General features: G+C 37.3%; 2 protein-coding genes across 2 annotated transcripts; both read left to right on the forward strand.

Annotated features, from left to right (window-relative positions):
• Window positions 1-9: 9 nt before the first annotated feature.
• Window positions 10-8,703, forward strand: LOC149130609 (uncharacterized). The gene is made up of 2 exons (XM_089344431.1): window positions 10-763; window positions 2,103-8,703. Exon 2 carries the CDS (start codon window positions 2,461-2,463, stop codon window positions 4,021-4,023), a length of 1,563 nt encoding a protein of 520 aa, XP_089200557.1. The 5' UTR covers window positions 10-763; window positions 2,103-2,460; the 3' UTR covers window positions 4,024-8,703.
• A 144-nt stretch (window positions 8,704-8,847) lies between these two features.
• Window positions 8,848-23,630, forward strand: LOC149130610 (uncharacterized). Its single transcript, XM_089344612.1, has 3 exons — window positions 8,848-9,102; window positions 10,839-12,579; window positions 19,182-23,630. Exons 2-3 carry the CDS (start codon window positions 11,175-11,177, stop codon window positions 21,518-21,520), a joined length of 3,744 nt encoding a protein of 1,247 aa, XP_089200738.1. The 5' UTR covers window positions 8,848-9,102; window positions 10,839-11,174; the 3' UTR covers window positions 21,521-23,630.
• The last annotated feature ends 34 nt before the right edge of the window (window positions 23,631-23,664 follow it).

A 23,664-nucleotide genomic window follows, 5' to 3' on the forward strand; every position in this document is an offset into this window, starting at 1 on the left:
TACAGAGTATATTTATTGTCTGTTATCTTTTAAATGCTTCACCCATTAACTATATTATACAATAATATTTATTGTATAATATAGTTATAGCTGTTTCATTCCCAGGAATATTGTAAAGTTGTCAAATTTGTATATAAACTCCCCCCCCCCCTCAGTACAAAACAGAGGAGCTCACACCAGTAGAATACATATATTTTAATGTCCCACAAAGACTGATTTCTTTGTTAGTGTCTGAAGAATTGTTTTTTTAAATGAAACTTTGCAGAGGTACATTTTCGAGTGTTCATAAAATTGAGGAAAAATGGTTTGGAGGAGATTCTGATCATTGTCAACCCCACCCTGCCTTTGTTAATACTAACTTCAGAACCTGGGAAAACCTACCAGCCATTTGATCACTTCTGGGTCTAGTGACACAATCCAGATTCGCTACATTCTCACCAGAAGGCAGAATAGGCGGATACTTGCGATTGCAAAGTTGTTCTTTGCTAAAAAATGGACTTCACTACATAGGTTAATATTCAAATTTCCTCGTTGCCTCCCCTTACTTAAGAAGAGTTATCTCTCTTAAATATTACAGACACGCATGCGCATGAAACGTACATCCTATTTAACGTTAACATCCGATTAGAACGTCTCGTACGTGAATTTCTCTGAATCGGTTTCTAATAAGTTTCTAATGCATACAAAACGTATTTATAATTTATTTCTCAACTACCAGATACACACGTATATATAGCAACTCTATCCTTTACGAAACATTTCCGTAAGTATTAAACAATGAAAATATTTTTAATTCTGTAGACGTTCGGTTTTTGGCGCGTCGATTCTTTGTCTTTTATATGTTGATGTCCTTGATTTGTGCATGATTTGGCTGCTATTTCTAGCTTTGGAATGCAGATGTCCTTGATTTGTGCGTGATTTGGCTGCTATTTCTAGCTATGGAATGCGGATGTTCTTGATTTGTGCGGAATTTTACCCGAATAGAGAAGGAATGGTAATTTTTCAGATTAACTCCCGCACGATCTTCACTAGAGTGTTAGGGACAGAATTCCCTAACCCTAACACTCTAGTGAAGATTGTGCATCTCCATCCGCGAACAAAAAAAGACCTCAGCCTTGCGGGTGTTGACAAAGTATGTAGAAAACGAATATGAAAAAAAAAAAAAGAAAAAGAGCGCTGACGACCTTGTGGTGGTGAGGAGGGGACTTTCGGAAAATTCACAAGATCCGATTTTTTCGTCATAACTTCCGGTATTATGGATATATGTTGATTGTTCTTTTGTTTTTTTTACGGAATCCCACGTTTTTGGTTATGGAGGATCCGACTCTGAAAAAAAATTTTTGCAAAAATCGCAGGCTATCCACATACTAGAAATAACAGCCAAATCTCACAAAACTGCCATAATATAATGTAATCAATCTATTCACCTTTCTGCAAAGATTTCTTTCAGTAATTTCCCTCAGAAATACGACAAAGTGATTCGGGTGAAGTTATAGTGTTTTTTTTTGGGGGGGGGGGGGTCAATCAATATACGTGGGAAAATATGGAGATTAAGAATTTGGAAAAGATAAACAGAAATTCAAATTTTAATTTCAAATTCATGGATGGAATGTCTATAATCACATATCTGCTCAGTCAGAACTGACCTGAATTTAAGCAACAGTGACAAATTATATTTCTGCAGAAAGACTAATGCTAGTGTCCACTATTCTGTAGTTTTATTTTAAAACTGTTACACAATGGGAAGATGTCAGTGTAGTTTATAAATATGTAAGCTTCACACAAGATTCTGTTGTGTAAATTTTGATAAATTAAAATGGTAAGTTCATCATCATCAGTACGGGTCTTCTTGAGTACAGCAAAGTGCCAGGCATCTTGTTCTTTATCAGATCACCTAAAAGGTTCAGCATCCTAAGTTAATTCATTAGCCCTTCCTCCCATGTCTTCCTGGGTGTCCCACTTCCATGTGTCCCATCTACTTTGAGAGATCAACACTTCCTTATGAAGCTGTTGTCATCCAGCTCAGTTGATCTCATTAGAAATGAATTTGTATTGTTTAAGGAACCTCAACATTTTACACTGTTGTTTCTCTCTAATTTCAGAACATCAGACAACATTGACATAACAGAAGAAACATCCTCAATATCTACCAAGTTTTAAAGACTAAAAGAAAATATCATACAAAAAAGATGCCTAAGATTGTTTTATACAAATCTTTGGAAGAATTCTTGTGAAACATTTCCTCTGAAATAATATTATAAACAAAATTTCTAAACATGAGCGACTGGAGTATCAAAAAGAGGGTGCCTGTGTTCTGAATAAAGTTGGATAAATTTATTTAAGTGTTGCTAAACAAAGGTAACACTGGTCAGAAATACAACAGTAGAAGTGTATGTCAGGAATAAAGTATAAAAACAAAAGCATTAAAAATATTTAAGTAGGGATTTGAGAGGAAAAGTAATGGAAAAGAGTGAGAAAAGTATACAACTGATTTCCCCTGAACCCATGACAAAAGAGATGATAGCATATGAATGTGATATCTGTACAAAGTCCTTCCTTCAAAAAAGTGACCTACTTATGCACAAACGTATTCACAAAGGAGAGAAACTATATTGTTGTGACATTTGTCGTAAATCATTCTCTTGCAGTAGTAAGTTATCTACACACAAACGTATTCATACAGGAGAGAAACCGTATCATTGTGATGTCTGTGGTAAATCATTCTCTGGAAGTAGTAACTTATCTATGCACAAACGTATTCATACAGGAGAGAAACTTTTTCATTGTGACATTTGTAGTAAATCATTCTCTTGCAGTAGTAACTTATCTACACACAAACGTACTCATACAGGGGAGAAACCCTATCATTGTGATATCTGTGGTAAATCATTCTCTCGAAGTAGTCACATTACTGTGCACAAACGTATTCATACAGGAGAGAAACCATATAATTGTGATATCTGCGGTAAATCGTTCTCTCAAATAAATCATGTAACTGAACACAAACGTATTCATGCAGGAGAGAAACCATATCATTGTAATATCTGTGGTAAATCATTCTCTCAAAGTATTCACTTATATACACACATACGTATTCATACTGGAGAAAAGCCATATAATTGTGATATCTGTGGTAAATCATTCTCTGAAAGTTATGCTTTAACAAAACACAGACGTATTCATACAGGAGAGAAGCCATATCACTGTGATATTTGCAGTAAACGATTTTCTAGTAAAAGATCCTTAACATCACACACTCATACTCAAACATATTGTGACATTTGTGGTAAAACATTCTCTTGCAGTAGTAAGTTATCTACACACAAACATATTCATACAGGAGAGAAACCATATCATTGTGATATCTGTGGTAAATCATTCTCTCAAAGTAATACCTTAAAGGGACACCAAAGTATTCATACAGGAGAGAAACCATATCACTGTGATGTCTGTGGTAAATCATTCTCTTGCAGTAGTAAGTTATCTACACACAAACGTATTCATACAGGGGAGAAACCACATCATTGTGATATCTGTGGTAAATCATTCTTTCAAAGTTATACCTTAAAGAGACACCACTGTATTCATACAGGAGAAAAACCGTATCACTGTGATATCTGTGGTAAATCATTCTCTCACAGTATTCACTTAACTGCACATATACGTATTCATACAGGAGAGAAGCCATATCACTGTGATATCTGTGGTAAATCATTTACTAGTAATAGTTCCTTAAATGTACACACACGTATTCATACAGGGGAGATGCCATATCATTGTAATATTTGTGGTATATCATTCTCTCACAATAGTAACTTAACTGCACACAAATATATTCATACAGGAGAGAAACCATATCATTGTAATATCTGCGGTGAATCTTTCTCTCGTAATAATACCCTAACTACACATAAACATATTCATTCAGGAGAAAAGCCATATCACTGTGATATTTGTGGTAAATCCTTCACTCAAAATAGTAAGTTAATAAACCACAAACATATTCATGCTAAGGAGCAATGAAAAGGGTAGTTTCTCGTTTTTTATTTGCTATATGTAATTTTCCTGTGTGTTATGCAATGGAAATTATAACAAAAGTATTTCCAAAGAGTTTAGAATTTTTTCTTTTGTTTTTGCAGTTTTGATCTGCTGCTTCTTTGACCATTCATGCATTCCCTTTCCATTGTGTAAGGACCTCTATACCAAAATTTGTCCTCTTGACAACCCTGCACGTTGTTCTTTATTAGATACTGCATCCACAAATTTCTGTGAATTTATTGCTTATAATCTTTTAAATGCTTCACTAATTAAATATATTATACAGTCACATAAGATGTGACTGTTTCGTACCCAGGAATATTATAAAGTTTTCAAATGTGTACATAAACAATGACCTCAGGTACAAAACAGAAGAAACCACAAAGGAAGAATATGAGGCATAAGTATAGTTTAGTGCCCCACAACAGACTGATTCCTTGTTAGTGTCTGAAGAATAGTTTCTTTAAATGAAACTTTGCAGAGATACAATTTCGAGTGACCAGATTGATGATTTTCCTAAAATTGAGGAAAAAAGGTTTGGAGGAGATTCTGATCACTCTCAACCCCACCCTGCCTTTGTTAATACTAACTTCAGAACCTGGGAAAACCTACCAGCCATTTGATCACTTATGGGTCTAGAGACACAATCCAGATTCGCTACATTCTCAACAGAAAGCAGAATAGGCGGATACTTGCGATTGCAAAGTTGTTCTTTGGTAAAGAATGGACTTCACTACATAGGTTAGCAGTTATTGGCTTGAGACGGACAATGAGAAAGTCAGAGATTTGAACCAATCTGTAAAAGAAGCTCATGGATGCTTCAGATGGTTGGAAATTTAGAAATGTACTAATTAAAGCCTTTGATGAAAAGAAAGAGAGATAGGACAATTGGAAGCTCTGATGAGACAACCCATGTAAAGCTGCAAAAGAAATCTGTGGCTGGTGCAAGATGTCACCCATTTGAGGGATGACATGGTGGTGGAACAGGGAAGTATACTGAGCAGTAGAAGCAGAGTGACAGTCTCGGAAGAACGGGAGCAGTTGGTAGCTAGAAGAGAAGCCAGGAAGCAGGACACTCTTTAGCAATGAAAAAGTAGAGTACAAAGAGGACCAAAAATATGAAGTGTTCTGGTTTGCAGAAATTGATGTGTGAGATGTGTGTGCAGACGGATAATGACTGACTTGCATTCAGTGATTCTGAAAGGAAATAGGCTTAGAAGTGCAAATATGAAAGGACATTGTTTTTAGAGCATTGTCAAGAGCAAATAGCAGAAGATCCTCAACTCACAGAAAAGGACTTCCCCAGGCTAGATTCCAAAAGTGACAGAATACAAATAGTATGGGAACTTTTTGATACCCCTTCATATCTGTATGAAGCAATTTGATCCTGGATTCCAGATCTGGAAGTACAACTATAGCCTGAATGTTTCTGTAGACTTTTCCCCCATTCTTTTTCTTTGGTTTTCCATTCAAGATATATGAGAACGAAATTTTTGGCTATCCTTGTTCTGATTAACTTATCCAGTTCTTCAAGATGTGAGGTTAAATTCAGTTCAGCCTTGATAAACTATGAAATATCCTTTGTTACTTTGACCTAGCTTAACTGTGGAATATTTATAAAAATGGAACAGTAAATAGAATGCTCTCTTTCTTTTACTTGACATCTGTAACCGAGGCAACGTGGTCTGTCTCAGTAATGTCAGAGACATAAAGACATGCTGTCATCTATTTACTTGCTGGCTCTCACAGATGTAACAATTCTCTCTTACCCTGTCACTCAGAGATATTTATACAATGGACAACATAACTACTCCCTGACTTTATGTATCAACATCTCGAAATTGCAGACTCTTAACTTGTAATGTGTAAATTGTTTGTTTCTTAAAGGTATCATCAAAATTTATTCTCATTCTATTCACCACGTCCCTCCCTACCTCTCTCTTTCTCTAGTTATATATGTATATATATATCATCATCATCATCATCATCGTTTAACGTCCGCTTTCCATGCTAGCATGGGTTGGACGATTTGACTGAGGACTGGTGAAACCGGATGGCAACACCAGGCTCCAGTCTGATTTGGCAGAGTTTCTACAGCTGGATGCCCTTCCTAACGCCAACCACTCAGAGAGTGTAGTGGGTGCTTTTACGTGTCACCCGCACGAAAACGGCCACGCTCGAAATGGTGTCTTTTATGTGCCACCCGCACAAGCCAGTCCAGGGGCACTGGCAACGATCTCGCTCGAAAATCCTACAGGAGCCAGTCAGGCGGTACTGGCAACGGCCACGCTCAAAATGGTGCATCTCATGTGCCACCCGCACAAGAACCAGTCCAGGGGCACTGGCAACGATCTTACTTGGCTTGCCGGGTCTTCTCACGCACAGCCCATTTCCAAAGGTCTCGGTCCGTAGTCATCGCCTCGGTGAGGCCCAATGTACGAAGGTCTTGCCTCACCACCTCAGCCCAGGTCTTCCTGGGCCTACCTCTTCCACGGGTTCCCTCAACTGTTAGGGTGTGGCACTTTTTCACGCAGCTATCCTCCTCCATTCTCACCACATGTCCATACCAGCGCAATCGTCTCTCTTGCACGCCACAACTGATGCTTCTAATGTTCAGCTTTTCTCTCAAGATACTTACACTCTGACGGGTATTCACATTGACATTACACATCCAACGGAGCATACTGGCTTCATTCCTTGCGAGCTTACGTATGTCCTCAGCAGTTACAGCCCATGTTTCACTGCCATGTAGCATGGTTGTTCGTACGCATGCGTCATACAGTCTGCCTTTTACTCTGAGTGAGAGTCCCTTTGTCGCCAGCAGGGGTAAGAGCTCTCTAAACTTTGCCCAGGCTATTCTTATTCTAGCAGCTACACTTTCAGCGCACCCACCCCCACTACTAACTTGGTCGCCCAGATAGCGGAAGCTATCGACTACCTCTAGTTTTTCACCCTGGAATGAGATAGAAGTTGTTTCCTGTTTGTTTGCAGTCTTTATTGCACCTGAACATCTGCCACAAACAAAAACTAACTTGCTAGTTAACCTGCCTTTGATGTTGCTGCACCTCTTATGTGTCCATAGCTTGCACCGGGTACATCTTATAGAGTTACTACCTACTCCTTTTCTACATACTGAGCAGGGCCATCTACCTGAAGGGGTTTGTGTTTTATCTACCTTCCTACTTATTAGGATTTTGGTTTTAGCTAGGTTGACTCTAAGGCCCTTCAATTCTAGACCTTGCTTCCACACCTGAAACTTCTCCTCTAGTTCTGATAGTGACTCCGCAATTAGGGCAAGGTCATCAGCATAGAGGAGCTCCCAGGGGCAACCTGTCTTGAACTCCTCTGTGATTGCCTGGAGGACTATGGTAAATAATAGGGGGCTGAGGACGGAACCTTGGTGGACCCCTACCTCTACCCGGAATTCATTGCTGTACTCATTTCCAACCCTCACCTTACTGGCCGCATCTCTGTACATGGCTCGCACAGCTCTCACTAGCCATTCTTCTATCCCAAGTTTCCTCATTGACCACCAGATAAGGGATCGGGGGACCCTGTCAAAGGCTTTCTCCATGTCAACGAAAGCCAGGTACAGAGGTTTATCCTTGGCCAGGTATTTCTCTTGCAACTGTCTCACTAGAAATAAGGCATCAGTAGTGCTTTTACCTGGCACGAACCCAAACTGCATCTCATCTAAATTGATTCGCTCCCTAATTAGTTGGGCTATGACCCTCTCTGTAACTTTCATAACCTGATCTAACAGCTTGATGCCTCTGTAATTATTTGTATCTAAAGCGTCCCCTTTACCTTTGTAGCAGTTGACTATGATGCTGCTACACCAGTCATAGGGTATGACTCCTTCGTGTATCACCTGGTTCGTAATACGGGTGACTAGGCTATAGCCAACACTGCCAGATATTTTGAGCATCTCTGCAGTGATTCCTGATGGGCCGGGGGCTTTCCCGGTCTTCATACTCTTAATTGCTTTATCTACCCTGGTACTATCAACTCGGATAGCTGGTCCCTCTATTGGGTCGACATAAGGCAGGCTCTCTTTCTTCCATTCATTCTCTTTATTAAGCAATCTATCGTAGTGGCATCTCCAGACCTCTTTCTTTGCATCCTCATTTAATGCAAGCGTACCATCATCCATGCGAACACATTTCTCTCCTACAACATCACTATTCTCTCTCCTACACTGTCTTGCAACCCGAAATACCTCGAGTCTTTGGTCCTCACGGCGCAGAACATTGGCAAATCTTTCCTTATCTGCTTCCCCTCTGGCTAAATAAACCTGTCGCCTAGCCTCCCTTCTGGCACATTGGTACAATTCCCTGCTACCACCGTTCTTCCAAGCTTGTTTCTTTTGTCTAATAGCCCTGTCTACCTCCTTGTTCCACCACCACGTTACTCTGGGTTGGGAGGGGACCTTACACCACCCACAAATCTGGTCGGTGGCTTTCAACAGGTTGTCCCGCAGAAATCTCCAATTGTCTTCCATCTCCAATTGTCTTCCATATATATTATTTCTTATGCATTGCTTTCATTTTATCACAGCTATCACATACAATTCTTGTTTTCTGATTTGATAAAAAATAATCAAATTGGAAAATCTCTAAAAAAATTTTATAAAATTTTTGCAGAATAAATTAATTACAAACTGGATTCGGTGTGAAAAAGTTCATCAATGTAGCAAGTTTGAACATTTCCAATTACTTTTGAAGGTTCAAAATCTGTGAGTCTCGCAAAGACAAATTAACCGCAGCGTGCTAACATTTCTGTCGGCTCTTTGCCCTTATTTAGATATAAATATTCACACAAACACACACAGAAATATAATCAGGTACAATAAACTAAAATATAAAGGGATTTAAGAAGAGTTATCTTTCTGAATTATTACAGTCAGGTGATACGCATGCGCAATGAATGTACTTCCTACTTAATATGTCTTGTGTGTGAAGTTTTCGTGATTAGCCGATAAATACATTTATGATAATTATAATACATTTCTCATCTACCACATACGCACATATATGACAACACAGTCTTTTGTGAAACCTTTCCGTAAGTATTTAACAATGAAAATATTCAATGTTTTTAATTCTGTAGGTTTTCGGTTTTTGGCGCGTCCATTCTTTGTGTCTCTTTTATGAGAGATGTCCATGATTTGTGTTCGACTCGGCTGCTATTTCTAGCTACAGAAGGCAGATGTCCTTGATTTGTGCGGAATAGCTCATACACATAAGTTGGATATTACCCGATCTGAGAGAGTTTTTTCAAATTATCTGCATTCATTTGTGGGGAAACTTTTTATAAAAAGTCACGAAAATCTGATTTCCACCCGCTTTTACGACACCGAAAACCATTACAATTCGGCGGACCTGGCACACAGTCATTTCACCCCTAAACTGACCTTTCCGTTTTGTTTATTTATCTGGGGCGGGGGTGCATAACTACAGATTTTTGCACATCTCTCCCCGACCTCGGATGATCATAACTTTCAGAAAATGGATATTTCTTAATGAAATTTTCTACGAATATGTGTTATATCATGTAGATTCCAAATACACACTTCAGTTCGTCTTAACTTTCATGAAAATGGATATTTGCTAATGAAATTCTGTACAAATTACCCTCGAACAATGTAGATTCCGACGACATAGGAATTTAGGGAGAAAACAATTAGGTGTTAATTTTGAGAACCGTTTCCCCACTCGAGGGTGTTTCAGGACAAGTCGTCTATATTTGTTTCATTTTATCCTTTATCCGTGTATATTCCTTCATTTTGCCTCTGATGTCTTCTGCCTTTCTATTAGAAACGTTTACCTGGGAATTTATTTGAAGTGAAAAAAAAAATCTTATGCAACAGATAAGACGTCTTAATGGTACATTTCTGTGTACTAGACATTTAGCTGTTATTTTTAGCATGAGTTTTCTGGTAACAGCTTCATTGTCTGTTTGCTGTTTCAATAGAAATCTACGGATGCACAAACGTACAAAAAGTTAAAAATTAAAAACAAATGTAATTGTTTTCACCTTATAGTTAAAAATTAAAAACAGCAATGTCAAATTATATTTCTGCAGAAAGACTAATGCTAGTGTCCACTATTCTGTTGTTTTATTTTTAAAACTGTTACACAATGTGAAGGTGTCAGTTTAGATTACAAATATGTCAGCTTCACACAAGATTCTGTGATGTAAATTTTAATAAATTAAAATGGGAAGTTCATCTTCAGCTTTTAATGTCCATTGTCTATGTTGGCATGGTTGGATGGTTTGAGCAGAGCTGGGAAGCTCCAACAGACTCCAGTTTGATTCCTCATGGTTTCTACAGTTGGATGCCCTTCCTAATGCCAACCACTTCACAGTGCACAGGGTGCTTTATATGGCACTTCACAGGCACTTTTACGTGACACCACACAGTTGCTTTAACATGGTGGCACTTTTACATGGCACCGCATGTCTGCTTTTATGAGGAATGATCACAAGTACTTTTCGCCACCAGAGGGATGAGTGTGATTGCTTCTGCTGGGGAGTACGGGTCTTCTTGAGTACAGCGAGGTGCCAGGCATCTTGTTCTTTGTCACATCACCTAAAAGGTTCAGCATCCTAAGTTAATTAATCAGCCCTTCCTCCCATGTCTTCCTGGGTGTCCCACTTCCATGTGTCCCATCTACTTTGAGAGATCAACACTTCCTTATGAAGCTGTTGTCATCCAGCTCAGTTGATCTCATTAGAAATGAATTTGTATTGTTTAAGGAACCTCAACATTTTACACTGTTGTTTCTCTCTAATTTCAGAACATCAGACAACATTGACATAACAGAAGAAACATCCTCAACATCTACCATGTTTTAAAGACTAAAAGAAAATATTATACAAAAAAGATGTACCAGATTGTTTTTTATAAATCTTTGGCAGAATTCATGTGAAACATTTCCTCTGGAATAATATTATAAGCAAAATTTTTGAACATCACCAACTGGAGTATCAAAAAGAGTAGCTTGTGTGTTGATTAAATTTGCTAAACAAAGGTAACACTGGACATAAGTACAACAGTAGAAGTGCATGTAAGGAATAAAGTATAAAAACAAAAGCAATAAAAATATATAAACTGGGAATTGGGAGGAAAAATAATGGAAAAGAGTTGCAAAAGTATACAATTGATTTCCCCTGAACCTATGGAAAAAGAGATGATATCATACGATTGTGATATCTGTACAAAGTCCTTCCTTCAAAAAAGTGACCTACTTAAGCACAAACGTATTCATACAGGAAAGAAACCCTATCGTTGTGATGTCTGTGGTAAATCATTCTCTTGCAGTAGTACATTATCTGTGCACAAACGTATTCATACAGGGGAGAGACCCTATCATTGTGATATCTGTGGTAAATCATTCTCTCGAAGAGGTCAGGTTACTGTGCACAAACGTATTCATACAGGAGAGAAACCATTTAATTGTGATATTTGTGGTAAATCATTCTCTCAAATACATCACTTAACTGAACACAAACGTATTCATGCAGGAGAGAAACCATTTAATTGTGATATCTGTGGTAAATCATTCTCTCATAATAGTGTCTTAACTAAGCACAAGCGTATTCATACAGGAGAGAAACCATATAATTGTGATATTTGTGATAAGCCATTCTCTGACAATAGTGCCTTAGCAACACACAAACGTCTTCATTCAGGAGAAAGACCATATAATTGTGATGTCTGTGGTAAATCATTCTCTCAAAGTATTCACTTAACTTCACATAAACGTACTCATACAGGAGAGAAGCCATATCATTGTAATATTTGTGGTAAATCATTTACTAGAAATAGTTCCGTAAATGTACACAGACGTATTCATACAGGGGAGACACCATATCATTGTAATATTTGTGGTAAATCATTCTCTTATAGTAGTGCTTTGACATCACACAATCGTATTCATACAGGAGAGAAACCATATCATTGTAATATCTGTTGTGAATCTTTCTCTTATAATAGTGCCTTAACTACGCATAAATATACTCATACAGAAGAAAAGCCATATAACTGTGATGTTTGTGGTAAATCATTCTCTCGAAGTTGTTACTTAACTAAACACAGCCGTATTCATACAGGAGAGAAACCATATCATTGTAATATCTGTGGTGAATCTTTCTCTCGTAATAGTACCCTAACTACTCATAAACGTACTCATACAGGAGAGAAGCCATATAACTGTGATGTTTGTGGTAAATCATTCTCTCGAAGTTGTGACTTAGCTAAACACAGCCGTACTCATACAGGAGAGAAACCATATCATTGTGATATTTGTGGTAAGTCATTCACTGATAGTAGTAATCTTTCTACACACAAGCGTATTCATACAGGAGAGAAACCATATCATTGTAATATCTGTGGTGAATCTTTCTTTTATAATAGTACCTTAACTACGCATAAATATATTCATACAGGAGAAAAGCCATATCACTGGGATATTTGTGGTAAGTCCTTCACTCAAAATAGTAAGTTAACAAAACACAAACATATTCATGCTAAGGAGCAATGAAAAGGGTAGTTTCTCGTTTCTTATTTGCTATATTTAAATTTCCTGTGTGTTATGCAATGGATATTATGACTAAAGTATTTCCAAAAAGTTTAGAATTTTTTGTTTTGTTTCTGTAGTTTTTATTTGCTGCTTCTTTGACCATTCATTCATTCCCTTTCCATGGTGTAAGGACCTCTATAGCAAAACTCGTCCTCCTGACAACCCTACACATTGTTCTTTATTAGATACTGCTTCCCCAAATTTCTGTGAATTTATTGCTTATAATCTTTTAAATGCTTCACTCATTAAATATATTATACAGTAACATAAGATGTGACTGTTTCGTACCCAGGAATATTGTAAAGTTGTCAAATGTGTACATGAAAAATAAAACGACGGCCTTTCGATAGCACGTGCGGTTCGCCGGCGGATCTCCGCCGCCGATGCGTCTTCCGCTGATTTGCTCGGCTCCCTTTCGCTCCTACAACAGTCCACTACGTCTGCTGCTAAAGAAATTCTCGCAAAGACAAATTAACCGCAGCGTGCTAACGTTTCTGTCGGCTCTTTGCCCTTATTTAGATATAAATATTCACACAAACACACACAGAAATATAATCAGGTACAATAAACTAAAATATAAAGGGATTTAAGAAGAGTTATCTTTCTGAATTATTACGGTCAGGTGATACGCATGCGCAATGAATGTACTTCCTACTTCATATCCCGTTAGATGTCTTGTGTGTGAAGTTTTCTTAATTAGCCGATAAATACATTTATGATAATTATAATACATTTCTCATCTACCACATACGCACATATATGACAACACAGTCTTTTGTGAAACCTTTCCGTAAGTATTTAACAATGAAAATATTCAATGTTTTTAATTCTGTAGGTTTTCGGTTTTTTGCGCGTCCATTCTTTGTGTCTCTTTTATGAGAGATGTCCATGATTTGTGTTCGACTCGGCTGCTATTTCTAGCTACAGAAGGCAGATGTCCTTGATTTGTGCGGAATAGCTCATACACATAAGTTGGATATTACCCGATCTGAGAGAGTTTTTTCAAATTATCTTCATTCGTTTGTGGGGAAACTTTTTATAAAAAGTCACGAAAATCTGATTTCCACCCGCTTTTACGACACCGAAAACCATTACAATTCGGCGGACCTTGCACACAGTCACCTCACCCCTAAACTGACCTTTCCGTTTTGTTTATTTATCTGGGGCGGGGGTGCATAACTACAGATTTTTACACATCTCTCCCCGACCTCGGATGATCATAACTTTCAGAAAATGGATATTTCTTAATGAAATTTTCTACGAATATGTGTTATATCATGTAGATTCCAAATACACACTTCAGTTCGTCTTAACTTTCATGAAAATGGATATTTGCTAATGAAATTCTGTACAAATTTCCCTCGAACAATGTCGATTCCGACGACATAGGAATTTGGGGAGAAAACAATTAGGTGTTATTTTTGAGAACCGTTCCCCCACTCGGGGGTGTTTCAGAACAAGTCGTCTATATTTGTTTCATTTTATCCTTTATCCGTGTATATTCCTTCATTTTGCCTCTGATGTCTTCTGCTTTTCTATTAGAAACGTTTACCTGGGAATTTATTTGAAGTGAAAAAAAAAAATCTTATGCAACAGATAAGACGTCTTAATGGCACATTTCTGTGTACTAGACCTTTAGCTGTTATTTTTAGCATGACGAGTTTTCTGGTGACAGCTTCATTCGCCTTCATTGCAGTTTTGATCTGCTGCTTCTTTGACCATTCATGCATTCCCTTTCCCTTGTGTAAGGACCTTTATACCAAAACTTGTCCTCTTGACAACCCTACACATTGTTCTTTATTAGATACTGCATCCCCAAATTTCTGTGAATCTATTGCTTATAATCTTTTAAATACTTCACTCATTAAATATATTATACAGTAACATAAGATGTGACTGTTTCGTACCCAGGAATATTGTAAAGTTGTCAAATGTGTACATAAAAAGTGACCAAGTACAAAACAGAAGAAACCACAAAGGAAGAACATGAGGCATAAGTATGGTTTAGTGCCCCACAACAGACTGATTCTTTCTTAGTGACTGAAGAATAGTTTCTTTAAACGAAACTTTGCAGAGATACATTTTTAAGTGTTCATAAAATTGAGGAAAAAAGGATTGGAGGAGATTCTGATCACTCTCAACCCCACCCTGTCTTTGTTAATACTAACTTCAGAACCTGGGAAAACCTACCAGCCATTCGATCACTTCTGGGTCTAGTGACAAAATCCAGATTCGCTACATTCTGACCAGAAAGCAGAATAGGCGGATACTTGCGATTGCAAAGTTGTTCTTTGGTAAAGAATGGACTTCACTACATAGGTTAGCAGTTATTGGCTTGAGATGGACAATGAGAAAGTCGGAGATTTGAACCAATCTGTAAAAGAAACTCCTGGAAGCTCATGGATGCTTCAGATGGTTGGAAATTTAGAAATGTACTAATTAAAGCCTTTGATGAAAAGAAAGAGAGATAGGACAATTGGAAGCTCTGATGAGACAACCCATGTAAAGCTGCAAAAGAAATCTGTGGCTGGTGCAAGATGTCACCCATTTGATGGATGACATGGTGGTGGAACAGGGAAGTATACTGAGCAGTAGAAGCAGAGAGGCAGTCTTGGAAGAACGGGATCAGTTGGTAACTAGAAGAGAAGCCAGGAAGCAGGACACTCTTTAGCAATGAAAAAGTAGAGTACAAAGAGGACCAAAAATATGAAGTGTTCTGGTTTGCAGAAATTGATGTGTGAGATGTGTGTGCAGACGGATAATGACTGACTTGCATTCAGTGATTCTGAAAGGAAATAGGCTTAGAAGTGCAAATATGAAAGGACATTGTTTTAAGAGCATTGTCAAGAGCAAATAGCAGAAGATCCTCAACTCACAGAAAAGGACTTCCAGGCTAGATTCCAAAAGTGACAGAATACAAATAGTATGGGGACTTTTTGATACCCCTTCATATCTGTATGAAGCAATTTGATCCTGGATTCCAGATCTGGAAGTACAACTATATAGCCTGAATATTTCTGTAGACTTTTCCCCCATTCTTTTTCTTTGGTTTTCCATTCAAGATATATGAGAACGAAATTTTCGGCTATCCTTGTTCTGATTAACTTAACCAGTTCTTCAAGATGTGAGGTTAAATTCAGTTCAGCCTTGATAAACTATGAAATATCCTTTGTTACTTTGACCTAGCTTAACTGTGGAGTATTTATAAAAATGGAACAGTAAATAGAATGCTCTCTTTCTTTTACTTGACATCTGTAACCGAGGCAACGTGGCGTGTCTCAGTAATGTCAGAGACATAAAGACATGCTGTCATCTATTTACTTGCTGGCTCTCACAGATGTAACAATTCTCTCTTACCCTGTCACTCAGAGATATTTATACAATGGACAACATAACTACTCCCTGACTTTATGTATCAACATCTCGAAATTGCAGACTCTTAACTTGTAATGTGTAAATTGTTTGTTTCTTAAAGGTATCATCAAAATTTATTCTCATTCTATTCACCACGTCCCTCCCTACCTCTCTCTCTCTCTCTCTATGTATACACACACATATATAATATATATAACTGTGAGTGAGTATATATGTGTAAGGAGTCTGATCAGAGCAACAGGGTCATTTAAAAATGCTATGTGAAAGGTAATCAATAATAATAATATGCTAATTTGTTTTTTGTACGAACCTGTTGCGTGCTTCACACTTCAAAGATGTGGCAAAGCGAGAGAAAGGAAGTGAGGGAGAAAGAGAGAGAGTGAAAGAGACAGTGAGAGGTGACAGCGTTGGTTATGTGTTTTGAAATGTTTATCACGTCGCAACATATATGATTGCAATAAGTGTCACGTGGTGGAAGTAAACGCAATTGCCAAACTTTCATTAATAAATCCATTTATTATTTCGATCATTTGCGCTTCAATTTGTACCCAGATATTTTCAGACACACACACTCGCCGCCGAGACGACGGCCTTTCGATAGCACGTGCGGTTCGCCGGCGGATCTCCGCCGCCGATGCGTCTTCCGCTGCTTTGCTCGGCTCCCTTTCGCTCCTACAACAGTCCACTACGTCTGTTGCTAAAGAAATTCTCGCAAAGACAAATTAACCGCAGCGTGCTAACGTTTCTGTCGGCTCTTTGCCCTTATTTAGATATAAATATTCACACAAACACACACAGAAATATAATCAGGTACAATAAACTAAAATATAAAGGGATTTAAGAAGAGTTATCTTTCTGAATTATTACAGTCAGGTGATACGCATGTGCAATGAATGTACTTCCTACTTAATATGTCTTGTGTGTGAAGCTTTCGTGATTAGCCGATAAATACATTTATGATAATTATAATACATTTCTCATCTACCACATACGCACATATATGACAACACAGTCTTTTGTGAAACCTTTCCGTAAGTATTTAACAATGAAAATATTCAATGTTTTTAATTCTGTAGGTTTTCGGTTTTTGGCGCGTCCATTCTTTGTGTCTCTTTTATGAGAGATGTCCATGATTTGTGTTCGACTCGGCTGCTATTTCTAGCTACAGAAGGCAGATGTCCTTGATTTGTGCGGAATAGCTCATACACATAAGTTGGATATTACCCGATCTGAGAGAGTTTTTTCAAATTATCTGCATTCATTTGTGGGGAAACTTTTTATAAAAAGTCACGAAAATCTGATTTCCACCCGCTTTTACGACACCGAAAACCATTACAATTCGGCGGACCTGGCACACAGTCATTTCAACCCTAAACTGACCTTTCCGTTTTGTTTATTTATCTGGGGCGGGGGGGGGGGGGCATAACTACAGATTTTTGCACATCTCTCCCCGACCTCGGATGATCATAACTTTCAGAAAGTGGATATTTCTTAATGAAATTTTCTACGAATATGTGTTATATCATGTAGATTCCAAATACACACTTCAGTTCGTCTTAACTTTCATGAAAATGGATATTTTCTAATGAAATTCTGTACAAATTTCCCTCGAACAATGTCGATTCCGACGACATAGGAATTTGGGGAGAAAACAATTAGGTGTTATTTTTGAGAACCGTTCCCCCACTCGGGGGTGTTTCAGAACAAGTCGTCTATATTTGTTTCATTTTATCCTTTATCCGTGTATATTCCTTCATTTTGCCTCTGATGACTTCTGCTTTTCTATTAGAAACGTTTACCTGGGAATTTACTTGAAGTGAAAAAAAAAATCTTATGCAACAGATAAGACGTCTTAATGGCACGTTTCTGTGTACTAGACATTTAGCTGTTATTTTTAGCATGACGAGTTTTCTGGTAACAGCTTCATTCGCCTTCATTGTCTGTTTGCTGTTTCAATAGAAATCTACGGATGCACAAACGTACAAAAAGTTAAAAATTAAAAACAAATGTAATTGTTTTCACCTTATAGTTAAAAATTAAAAACAGCAATGTCAAATTATATTTCTGCAGAAAGACTAATGCTAGTGTCCACTATTCTGTTGTTTTATTTTTAAACTGTTACACAATGTGAAGGTGTCAGTTTAGATTACAAATATGTCAGCTTCACACAAGATTCTGTGATGTAAATTTTAATAAATTAAAATGGGAAGTTCATCTTCAGCTTTTAATGTCCATTGTCTATGTTGGCATGGTTGGATGGTTTGAGCAGAGCTGGGAAGCTCCAACAGACTCCAGTTTGATTCCTCATGGTTTCTACAGTTGGATGCCCTTCCTAATGCCAACCACTTCACAGTGCAAAGAGTGCTTTATATGGCACTTCACAGGCACTTTTACGTGACACCACACAGTTGCTTTAACATGGTGGCACTTTTACATGGCACCACATGTCTGCTTTTATGAGGAATGATCACAAGTACTTTTCGCCACCAGAGGGATGAGTGTGATTGCTTCTGCTGGGGAGTACGGGTCTTCTTGAGTACAGCGAGGTGCCAGGCATCTTGTTCTTTGTCACATCACCTAAAAGGTTCAGCATCCTAAGTTAATTAATCAGCCCTTCCTCCCATGTCTTCCTGGGTGTCCCACTTCCATGTGTCCCATCTACTTTGAGAGATCAACACTTCCTTATGAAGCTGTTGTCATCCAGCTCAGTTGATCTCATTAGAAATGAATTTGTATTGTTTAAGGAACCTCAACATCTTACACTGTTGTTTCTCTCTAATTTCAGAACATCAGACAACATTGACATAACAGAAGAAACATCCTCAATATCTACCATGTTTTAAAGACTAAAAGAAAATATTGTATGAAACAGATGTACCAGATTGTTTCTACAAATCTTTGGCAGAATTCATGTGAAACATTTCCTCTGGAATAATATTATAAACAAAATTTCTGAACATCACCAACTGGAGTGTCAAGAAGAGTAGCTTGTGTGTTGATTAAATTTGCTAAACAAAGGTAACACTGACAGAAGTACAACAGTAGAAGTGCATGTAAGGAATAAAGTATAAAAACAAAAGCAATACAAATATATAAACTGGGAATTGAGAGGAAAAATAATGGAAAAGAGTTACAAAAGTATACAATTGATTTCCCCTGAACCCATGGAAAAAGAGATGATATCATACGATTGTGATATCTGTACAAAGTCCTTCCTTCAAAAAAGTGACCTACTTATGCACAAACGTATTCATACAGGAGAGAGACCATATCATTGTGACATTTGTGGTAAATCATTCTCTTCCAGTGGTAACTTATCTAGGCACGAACGTATTCATACAGGGGAGAGACCCTATCATTGTGATATCTGTGGTAAATCATTCTCTCGAAGAGGTCAGATTACTGTGCACAAACGTATTCATACAGGAGAGAAACCATATAATTGTGATATCTGTGGTAAATCGTTCTCTCAAATACATCACTTAACTGAACACAAACGTATTCATACGGGAGAGAAACCATTTAATTGTGATATCTGTGGTAAATCATTCTCTCGAAGAGGTCAGGTTACTGTGCACAAACGTATTCATACAGGAGAGAAACCATTTAATTGTGATATTTGTGGTAAATCATTCTCTCAAATACATCACTTAACTGAACACAAACGTATTCATGCAGGAGAGAAACCATTTAATTGTGATATCTGTGGTAAATCATTCTCTCAACGTATTCACTTATCTACACACATACGAATTCACACAGGAGAGAAACCATTTAATTGTGATATTTGTGGTAAATCATTCTCTGAAAGTTATGCCTTAACAAAACACATTCGTATTCATACAGGAGAGAAGCCATATCACTGTGATATTTGCAGTAAACAATTCTCTAGTAAAAGATCCTTAACATCACACACTCATACTCAAACATATTGTGACATTTGTGGTAAAACATTCTCTTGCAGTAGTAAGTTATCTACACACAAACATATTCATGCAGGAGAGAAACCATATCATTGTGATATCTGTGGTAAACCATGCTCTAATAATAGTGCCTTAACGTCACACAGACGTATTCATACGGGAGAGAAACCATATCGTTGTGATATCTGTGGTAAATCGTTCACTCGAAGTAGTTACCTTACGGGGCACAAACGTATTCATGCAGGTGAGAAGCCTTATCAATGTGATATTTGTGGTAAATCATTTACTGTGAATAATGACTTAACAAAGCACAAGCGTATTCATACAGGAGAGAAACGATATCATTGTGATATTTGTGGTAAGCCATTCTCTGGCAGTACTGCCTTAGTAACACACAAACGTATTCATACAGGAGAGAGACCATATAATTGTGATGTCTGTGGTAAATCATTCTCTCAAAGTATTCACTTAACTTCACATAAACGTACTCATACAGGAGAGAAGCCATATCATTGTAATATTTGTGGTAAATCATTTACTAGTAATAGTTCTTTAAATGTACACAGACGTATTCATACAGGGGAGACACCATATCATTGTAATATTTGTGGAAAATCATTCTCTTATAGTAGTGCTTTGACATCACACAATCGTATTCATACAGGGGAGAAACAACATCATTGTTATATCTGTGGTAAATCATTCTTTCAAAGTTATACCTTAAAGAGACACCAATGTATTCATACAGGGGAGAAACCACATCATTGTGATATCTGTGGTAAATCATTCATTCAAAGTTATGCCTTAAAGAGACACCAATGTATTCATACAGGAGAGAAACCATATCATTGTGATATCTGTGGTGAACCATGCTCTAATAATAGTGCCTTAACGTCACACAGACGTATTCATACGGGAGAGAAACCATATCGTTGTGATATCTGTGGTAAATCGTTCACTCGAAGTAGTTACCTTACGGGGCACAAACGTATTCATGCAGGTGAGAAGCCTTATCAATGTGATATTTGTGGTAAATCATTTACTGTGAATAATGACTTAACAAAGCACAAGCGTGTTCATACAGGAGAGAAACCATATCATTGTGATATTTGTGGTAAGCCATTCTTTGGCAGTACTGCCTTAGTAACACACAAACGTATTCATACAGGAGAGAGACCATATAATTGTGATGTCTGTGGTAAATCATTCTCTCGAAGTATTCACTTAACTTCACATAAACGTACTCATACAGGAGAGAAGCCATATCATTGTAATATCTGTGGTAAATCATTTACTAGTAATAGTTCCTTAAATGTACACACACGTATTCATACAGGGGAGATGCCATATCATTGTAATATTTGTGGTATATCATTCTCTCACAATAGTAACTTAACTGCACACAAATATATTCATACAGGAGAGAAACCATATCATTGTAATATCTGTGGTAAATCATTCTCTCGTAATAATACCCTAACTATACATAAACGTATTCATACAGGAGAAAAGCCATATCACTGTGATATTTGTGGTAAATCCTTCACTCAAAATAGTAAGTTAACAAGACACAAACATATTCATGCTAAGGAGCAATGAAAAGGGTAGTTTCTCGTTTCTTATTTGCTATATTTAATTTTCCTGTGTGTTATGCAATGGATATTATAACTAAAATATTTCCAAAAAGTTTAGATTTTTTTGTTTTGTTTTTGCAGTTTTGATCTACTGCTTCTTTGACCATTCATTCATTCCCTTTCCATGGTGGAAGGACCTTTATACCAAAACTTGTCCTCTTGACAACCCTACACATTGTTCTTTATTAGATACTGCATCCCCAAATTTTTGTGAATTTATTGCTTATAATCTTTTAAATGCTTCACTCATTAAATATATTATACAGTAACATAAGATGTGACTGTTTCGTACCCAGGAATATTGTAAAGTTGTCAAATGTGTACATAAAAAAATGACCTCAAGTACAAAACAGAAGAGACCGCAAAGGAAGAACTTAGGCATAAGTATAGTTTAGTGCCCCACAACAGACTGATTCCTTCTTAGTGACTGAAGAATAGTTTCTTTAAACGAAACTTTGCAGAGATACATTTTTAAGTGTTCATAAAATTGAGTAAAAAAGGTTTGGAGGAGATTCTTATCACTCTCAACCCCACCCTGTCTTTGTTAATACTAGCTTCAGAACCTGGGAAAACCTACCAGCCATTTGATCACTTATGGGCCTACTGACACAATCCAGATTCGCTACATTCTCACCAGAAAGCAGAATAGGCGGATACTTGCAATTGCAAAGTTGTTCTTTGGTAAAGAATGGACTTCACTACATAGGTTAGCAGTTATTGGCTTGAGACAGACAATGAGAAAGTCGGAGATTTGAACCAATCTGTAAAAGAAACTCCTGGAAGCTCATGGATGCTTCAGATGGTTGGAGATTTAGAAATGTACTAATTAAAGCCTTTGATGAAAAGAAAGAGAGATAGGACAATTGGAAGCTCTGATGAGACAACCCATGTAAAGCTGCAAAAGAAATCTGTGGCTGGTGCAAGATGTCACCCATTTGATGGATGACATGGTGGTGGAACAGGGAAGTATACTGAGCAGTAGAAGCAGAGAGACAGTCTCGGAAGAACGGGAGCAGTTGGTAGCTAGAAGAGAAGCCAGGAAGCAGGACACTCTTTAGCAATGAAAAAGTAGAGTACAAAGAGGACCAAAAATATGAAGTGTTCTAGTTTGAAGAAATTGATGTGTGAGATGTGTGTGCAGACGGATAATGACTGACTTGCATTCACTGATTCTGAAAGGAAAGAGGCTTGGAAGTGCAAATATGAAAGGACTTTGTTTTAAGAGCAAATAGCAGAAGATCCTCAACTCACAGAAAAGGACTTCCAGGCTAGATTCCAAAAGTGACAGAATACAAATAGTCTGGGAACTTTTTGATACCCCTTCATATCTGTATGAAGCAATTTGATCCTGGATTCCAGATCTGGAAGTACAACTATAGCCTGAATGTTTCGGTAGACTTTTCCCCCATTCTTTTTCTTTGGTTTTGCATTCAAGATAAATGAGAACGAAATTCTTGGCTATCCTTGTTCTGATTAACTTATCCAGTTCTTCAAGATGTGAGGTTAAATTCAGTTCAGCCTTGATAAACTATGAAATATCCTTTGTTACTTTGACCTAGCTTAACTGTGGAATATTTATAAAAATGGAACAGTAAATAGAATGCTCTCTTTCTTTTACTTGACATCTGTAACCGACGCAACGTGGCTTGTCTCAGTAATGTCAGAGACATAAAGACATGCTGTCATCTATTTACTTGCTGGCTCTCACAGATGTAACAATTCTCTCTTACCCTGTCACTCAGAGATATTTATATAATGGACAACATAACTACTCCCTGACTTTATGTATCAACATCTCGAAATTGCAGACTCTTAACTTGTAATGTGTAAATTGTTTGTTTCTTAAAGGCATCATAAAAATGTATTCTCATTCTCTTCACCACGTCCCTCCCCCTCTCTCTCTCACTTTCTCTAGTTATATTTGTATATATATATTATTTCTTATGCATTGCTTTCATTTTATCACAGCTATTACATACAATTCTTGTTTTCTGATTTGATAAAAAATAATCAAATTGGAAAATCTCTAAAAAAATTTATAAAATTTTTGCAGAATAAATTAATTACAAACTGGATTTGGTGTGTAAAAGTTCATCAATGTAGCAAGTT

This window comes from Octopus bimaculoides, chromosome 28, assembly GCF_046866305.1.
Source record: "Octopus bimaculoides isolate indiv1 chromosome 28, ASM4686630v1, whole genome shotgun sequence".
NCBI classification, from domain to species: domain Eukaryota; kingdom Metazoa; phylum Mollusca; class Cephalopoda; order Octopoda; family Octopodidae; genus Octopus; species Octopus bimaculoides.

What these genes read in the sequence shown, in the direction of transcription:
- LOC149130609 (XM_089344431.1), top strand. Translation starts at nt 2,461, where the DNA reads ATGGAAAAGAGTGAGAAAAGTATACAACTGATTTCCCCTGAACCCATG.
- LOC149130610 (XM_089344612.1), top strand. Translation starts at nt 11,175, where the DNA reads ATGGAAAAGAGTTGCAAAAGTATACAATTGATTTCCCCTGAACCTATG. An exon ending in ACATATTCATGCTAAGGAGC is followed by an intron (nt 12,580 to 19,181) that starts AATGAAAAGGGT and finishes AAGAGATGATAT; the next exon opens with CATACGATTGTGATATCTGT.